This window comes from Eucalyptus grandis, chromosome 2 (genome assembly GCF_016545825.1).
Source record: "Eucalyptus grandis isolate ANBG69807.140 chromosome 2, ASM1654582v1, whole genome shotgun sequence".
NCBI classification, from domain to species: Eukaryota; Viridiplantae; Streptophyta; class Magnoliopsida; order Myrtales; family Myrtaceae; genus Eucalyptus; species Eucalyptus grandis.
In genome coordinates this window covers 17,167,101-17,173,502 of record NC_052613.1, presented here as the reverse complement: position 1 = coordinate 17,173,502, position 6,402 = coordinate 17,167,101, and the positions used below count along the sequence as shown (strand labels likewise).

The following is a 6,402-nucleotide window of genomic DNA, read 5'->3' as shown; positions in this document are numbered from 1 at the left end:
TACGATTTGATGTGTTCTCAGTTTCGCCTGTCCTCTATTTTTCTTATTTTCTCTCTTTCCTTTTTTTTTTCCAAAGGCAACCATAAAGTGGGTAGAAGACTACACGCTCGGAGACGTGGAGCAAAACAAAAACCAAAGTAAAAAGCATCTTTTCAGGTGGGGCCATGACCGCACTTAAGGGCTATGAAGCACGGACACGTTGCCCGTGCTTATGTGTTGTGTCCGATACGGTCAGACACGCGGTCAACGCGTGTCAGATTTCCGACATGCGGTCAACTTTTGTTGACATGCATGTCGACGCATGTCCAGAAGACTCCAAGTGGAGGCGAGGGAGCAGGGGCCGCGAGCGATGACGAGAGACGGCCAGAGAGAGGAAGAGAAGAGGAAGGGATCGGAGCCCAAGGGGGCGCCGAGCGGTGGCGGCGGCGGCGATGGCATCTCCTCCTCCTTAGCGTCGCGTCCGCTCCATCGTCGGAAGCTGAGAAACGATACGAGGTGCGAAAGAGGGGAGCGAGGTCTGCTGTCTGCGTGTTTGTCTTGGTCCGGTGTTTTTGTGCGAGCAGTAGAAGGAGAAGGAAAAAGAGGGTTGCTAGGGTCTGTGATAATGGAATAAAAAATAATAAAAAGAGGGGGACCATGGCATGTCTTTTGAGTTTTGGGGAGGGAAGTGAGGCTGACAGCCTGTCTGTCAGTGGTTTTGGGAGGAAAAATGTAAAATAAGTTTGGGGTAGAGGGAAATGGGCAAAGGAAAGAAAGAGTGGATTTGGAAATTTTCTTTTATAGAAAAATTAAATAAATGAAATTGATAAATAGTTTCGAAAAGTAAAAGTATTGAATTTTGAATAATGATAAATTTTTGATCATTCTAAAAATCATGAATTTATTTAAATAAATTGATTATAATTTTTATTAATTATTAGTTTTATCAATAACTTTCATTAAAATTAAAAACATACTTTGCATTAATTATGAATATATCTTTCGAATTTCAAATGAATTAATTTATTAATATTATTAATGTAAAATTAATTAATTATTTATGAATTTGAATTAAATTAATTAAAAATAAAAATATTAGTTTAATATTTAACGTGTCATGACGATGTCAAAATTCTTTTTTTTTTAAAAATGACGTGTCGTATCATGTCGAACATTCATGTTGTGTCGCGTGTCAGTACTACATAGCTTAAGGATGGGTAAGTGTCGGTACGTGGGGAAGTTAGATTGGACGAGTACAATAGAGTTGTGTCTACATCTCTGAATTCGTACCACCATCAAGTTGACAGAAGACATGGCCATAAAGGAACTTAAGGGCGTGCATGGTAACACTCCAAAAAGTGTTTCCGGTACATTTCTGTACGGATTTTGTTCCCAGAAACAAAAAACAGAAACGCGTTTGGTTGCGTTTTTGTTCTTTTTGTTTTTTATTAGAACAAAATAAGAACAGAAAAAAAGAAAGGGTGCGAATGGTAATGTTTACATTCTTTTTGTTCGCAGAAAAAACAAAAAAAGTGTTTATTCCTAAGCAATTTTTAACAAAAGAACGCGTTTGGTAACGTTTGGTGCGGGAATAAAAAATGTACGAAACACGTTTGGTAAATTTTATTCTTTTTTGTTTCTTTTAATTTTTAAACATTTTTATTTTATTTTTCATTTTTTCCTTTCTTTTCTATTTTTCTTTTTTTGGTAGGTCCCCGGCCTCCGTGACTCAGTGGGCCAGGTGGACCTCGCCCGGCCACGGCGAGGCTCGCGCCCTCGAGGCTCGGCGTCGTCGGCGCGGGCGGCCGAGCTTGCCCGGCCAAGGCGAGGCTCGGCCTCGCCGGATCTGGGCGAGCTCGAGCTCGCCAACCAAGGCGAGGCTTGGCCTCGGCCTTGGGATCCGGCGAGGCCGAGCCTCGATGGCCGATCGCCGCCATGGCCGAGGCCGGCGACAGGCGAAAGAGAAAAGAAGAAAAAAAAAGAAAGAAGAAGAGAAGAAGAAGAGAGAGAAGAAGCTCATGGAAATGTTTCTTCATTTTGTTTAAGACAAAACAATAAATTTTTGTTTTTTTCTGTTCTTATTTCGTTCCAGAAACAAAATAACAAAAAAGAACAGAAACGCAACCAAACGCGTTTCTGTTCCTTTTTTTTTAACACTTTCCGTACAGAAGTGTGCCGGAAACACTTTTTTGGAGTGTTTCCATGCACGTCCAAACATAAAAAAGTTGTTTCTTTTGAAAAGAAACACTTCTTGGAAGGCACAAAAGAACAAAAACGAAAAGAACAAAAAAACAAAATCGGAACAAAGGAAGAACACCGGTTGAAGCTCTTCTCCTTCGTGCGTGCTCGTGGCTCTCGTCGGCTGAAGCTTCGTTCTCCCTTTTCCGGCGTCTCTCCCATCTCTCCGGCGGCTCCCACTCGGCTGACTCTCCGGCGACTCCTCACTCCGGCGCCTCCAGGTACGTTTCCGGTGCTCCTCCTTCTCCGGTAAGCGTTGCTCCCCCTTCGGCGCTCCTCCTCCGGTCAGCGTTGCTCCCCCTTCGGCGCTCCTTCTTCGGTCAGCGTTGCTCCCCTTCGGCGCGACAGATCTGGGACAGCTCGCTCGAGAGCGAGCTCGAGCTGCAGCTCGATCTGCAGTTGCTCGAGCTCCCCCTTTCGCTCGAGCAGCAGCTCTAGTGATGCGGCGGCGCAGCTCGGAGACAGACCGAGGCGGCGGCGCGGGATCGAGGGAGGAAGTGGGAGCGGCGGGAGTGATGCGGCGGAAGGCGGAAACTTGGGCGCCGAAAAGCCGGCGCGGTCCGGTGTGGAAGAGGAGGAGGTGCTCCTAAGCGGCGACGGCGGCGATGCCGGCATCGCGTTGAGGAGCAAAGAGGAATCGGAGAGTAAATTGAGAGCGAGGGGTGGGCGACAGGTGATGAGGCGATCGAGCATGGTGGTGAAGCAAGTGATCAGCATCGAATCTGCTCTTGGCTTGGGGTTCGTCTCTCAGCTCTGGGTGGATACCCTCTCGGTAAGTGATGGAATTCTTCATCTTGGTTCGTGTAGCAAAACCTCGCGTGCCTGCAGAAGATTGTCCATTGAAAAATTTAGGTGGGTTGTGCTGTAGCAGGTGACTTTGAACTGTAACGAAGGCTTAAAAGTGTTGTCCTTATAACAACTCCTGGAGTTTACTAGTATTCGTCTTGGTTCTTCTAGTTTTCTGTTGTCTATTGTGGGAAGCAAAATCTCTGTGCCTGCAGAAGATTATCCAATGAAAAATCTAGACGGGTTGTGCTACAGTCGGTGACTATGAATGTTAATGAAGGCTTAAAAGTGTTGTCTTTATATACCAACTCCTGGGGTTTACTAGTATTCATCTTGGTTCTTGTAGTTTTTCTATTATCTGTTGTAGGAAGCAAAATCTCTCGTGCCTGCAGAAGATTATCCATTGGAAAATCTAGGTGGTTTGTGCTTTAGCATGTGACTGTGAATTGTAAGGAGGCTTAAAAGTGTGGTCTTTATAAACCAACTACTGGAGTTTACTGGTATTCAATTTGAGTCAATCAGAGCGAACCACTTCAACAAAAAAGCTAACAAGACAGATAATAGTAAATGTCATGTTTTTTTTTTGGTAAAGATAGTAAATGTCATGTTGGTCTGTGCATTTTTTTTTTTTTTTTTGCATTTGGTATCTTATTTGTAGTTATCTAAATTTATTCGATAGTTGGAGGAAGATAGAGATGTACATAAGTGAACGCATTTGCTTTCGCACTTGATTGTACTACTTAATCAGCCTTCAAGTCAAGTTTGCCTTGTGAATCACTTAATAATGCAGTATCCATTGGAAAACCAGTGATTAAGGTCCATTTGCAGTCTTGATTATTCTCATATGCTATAAGGACACATTGCATTGCTTATGGGAATTGGAGATTGTCATCTTTAATATGAGATTTTTGTTTGGACTAGTGGAACGTTGTGATTGTAGAAGTGAGGCCGAATTTGCTTTCTGGTGATTCAGAGAGATTTCTTCTTGAAGATGTCTGCTAGGTGCTTTTTTGTTTTTCACTTTTTCTTTACTGAGTAACCTTGCATTTCCCTTTTGTCTGCAAATCATTATGGTGGATGCATTTACTCTGTGAAATAGTGAGATGTTCGTTGTTGTTTGTTGTGATGTATATCATTCACAAATTTAAGGTTCCACCACTTTGCTTAGCAGTTATCCAGAGTCGTTGCTTGGTAGTTATTTGGAGTAAATTTGACTATGAACATACTTGATATATTGGTCAGTGAGTCTGAGCGTTCGATATATTATGGCCCTCAAGTTCTCACTTGAGTAGTTTTTTGATGGTTAATATCGCCCAAAGTTTTGTGGCAGGTAGGTGATGTTGTGCTTGTTGAGAATGAGAGGGTAATGGAGAATGAGTTGAAAATGGTGGGGCTAGAGACATTGGTATGTTTCTGTACACTAGAGTTTCTTTTTCTCTTGATTTTCAAATTATTTATCTGCATAAGTAGTGTTCAACTTGTTGTGGAACTTGTCTAAGGAAGGTCTGAATGAGGTTTGACGACGTGTTGGGTTAAATTCTCCTTGTAAAATTGACATGTTCCGGAGAAACGTGCACAAAACATAGTCGATCAACTCATCATATGCACATATAAAAAGGATGGTGGAGTTTTGGTTGGCTATTGACAAGCGTGCAATATTAAGGGAACATGAATTCTGTACCTGAAAACTGTTATTTTTCTGCATCAGTTGCTTGCTTGTTTCAGGAGCTTATGCATAAGTTTGCTATTAAGAGCTTTCTATTTCTGTTAGGTAGGGTATGAAGTTGTGACTCCTGGCAGAAGAAGTATTGGTAAGGTATAATGATAATTTGCACTATTTATATCTTTTTTATAGCTATGTTTGCAGGAGCTACAGCATGTCATCATAAGTGTTATCTTTCTTAAGTAACTTCCTTTTGGTATTTGCTAGGTCAGAGGTTACACATTTAATGTTAATTCAGGGGCTCTCGAGTCCCTCGAGCTTGATTCATTCGGTATCTCAATCATTCCATCAAGTTTGGTATGTGAAGCATTCCTTTTGATCTTGCAAACTGAGTGTTCTACGTGTGCTTGGGCCCCTGCGCGTGCATGCGTGCGTGTGGGGTCTTGATGTGTATTTTTATGGAATATGTGTCAACTTCAACATTCATGTTTGTATATGCTTGCTGTTGTTTCAGGTGAGTACTTATGCTTTGTTTGTTGAGGATGTGCTAGAAGTTGCATCAGATAAAGTGTTCGTGCATGAAGCTACAGCAGCACGCTTACAGAGGCTAACAAAGGTACGTCAGAGTGACAAAAACCAATCTTCATGGTCTCTAGAGCATCCCTGACATCAACCTTTCAACTTGCTTTTTGGTCCATTTCCCCTTTGTTTCAATCTTATGCACATTCCCCCTACTTAGCAACTTTCATCTCATGTGCCAGGGTTGGTGGGGTGCCCAGAACGTTGGGAAATCCTTCAATGAAGTGGAAGAATATTATGATCTTGAAGAAGATAGATTAGCTAATGATCACCGCACGAGAAGAGAATTCCGGCGCAGGAGATCCCGTCCTAAATCAAGGGAAAATCAGAACGACTTGGACCTTCCAATGGACTTTTTATGATCCCTGGGCATACGCACTATCCTGGCATTTAGCGTACAACCATTACTCTGTGGAGGACCTTCCAGTCGGAGTCCATAAAAGGGCTCTTTGGTGATGCTCGTTACCCGTCGATCAGCTCAAAAGTGCACACAAGAGTCTTTTCTGTCAAGTACTATAGTGATTTCGACGGAGCATTCAACAGATCTCGAGGAACGACAGCTGCAATTGGATGCAGGTTTGGATGAGCAAAAGGAGGCCAAAAGAGTAGGCGATTAAAGATTGACTTGGTAGCTTTTTCCAATCTTTGCTCTAATGCGTTAAGGATTCTTAATGATTTGAGGCATGTATAAAGCCTTGTATTGCGCCAATACCATGAGGTTTGATGGGCCCTGCACTATGGCATTCCGTGGAGCACTGTGAATAATTCCATATTGTTGCTAATTGCTGTCGCAACAGCCACATTGCGCATCTCGCGAAGCTACTCAAGGCGGCGTATGTTTCAAGAACAATTTCATGATTAAAGAAAATAATTTTTTTCGAAATAATTTTTCAAGAAAATGTCCATTTTCAAGTTAGAAAATTTATTTTTTTAACTTTGAGTATACATGTATCTTTGACCATAATCATTTTTAGCCAACTAAACAAATGAAATTTCAGAAAACTAGTTGGCAGCGAATATTTTTACTTGAGTAAAAGCAAAAAAGAACAATTATTTGATTGGCTGTGTTGCCTAGAAAAATAAAAAAAGGTAACTAGTTCATGTTGAGATGTATGAAATTTTCGTTTAAGGGCGCACATATGAGCATGTTGAAAATA

At 41.9% G+C, this 6,402-nt stretch overlaps 1 protein-coding gene and 1 long non-coding RNA gene across 2 annotated transcripts; both read left to right on the top strand.

Annotated features, from left to right (window-relative positions):
- Positions 1-349: 349 nt before the first annotated feature.
- On the top strand, positions 350-4,825 carry LOC104452483. Its single transcript, XM_039306830.1, has 4 exons — positions 350-495; positions 2,647-2,989; positions 4,334-4,408; positions 4,775-4,825. The coding sequence occupies exons 1-4, from the start codon at positions 350-352 to the stop codon at positions 4,823-4,825; spliced, it is 615 nt and encodes a 204-aa protein (XP_039162764.1).
- LOC108954181 lies at positions 4,823-6,054 on the top strand. Its single transcript, XR_001979902.2, has 3 exons — positions 4,823-5,023; positions 5,181-5,282; positions 5,428-6,054. It is a non-coding gene; the product is annotated as an uncharacterized LOC108954181 (long non-coding RNA).
- The last annotated feature ends 348 nt before the right edge of the window (positions 6,055-6,402 follow it).

Coding starts and splice junctions, on each gene's coding strand:
- LOC104452483 (XM_039306830.1), top strand. CDS start 350: ATGACGAGAGACGGCCAGAGAGAGGAAGAGAAGAGGAAGGGATCGGAG. Junction 2,990..4,333: donor TCTGGGTGGATACCCTCTCG/GTAAGTGATGGA, acceptor GTTTTGTGGCAG/GTAGGTGATGTTGTGCTTGT. Junction 4,409..4,774: donor TGGTGGGGCTAGAGACATTG/GTATGTTTCTGT, acceptor TATTTCTGTTAG/GTAGGGTATGAAGTTGTGAC.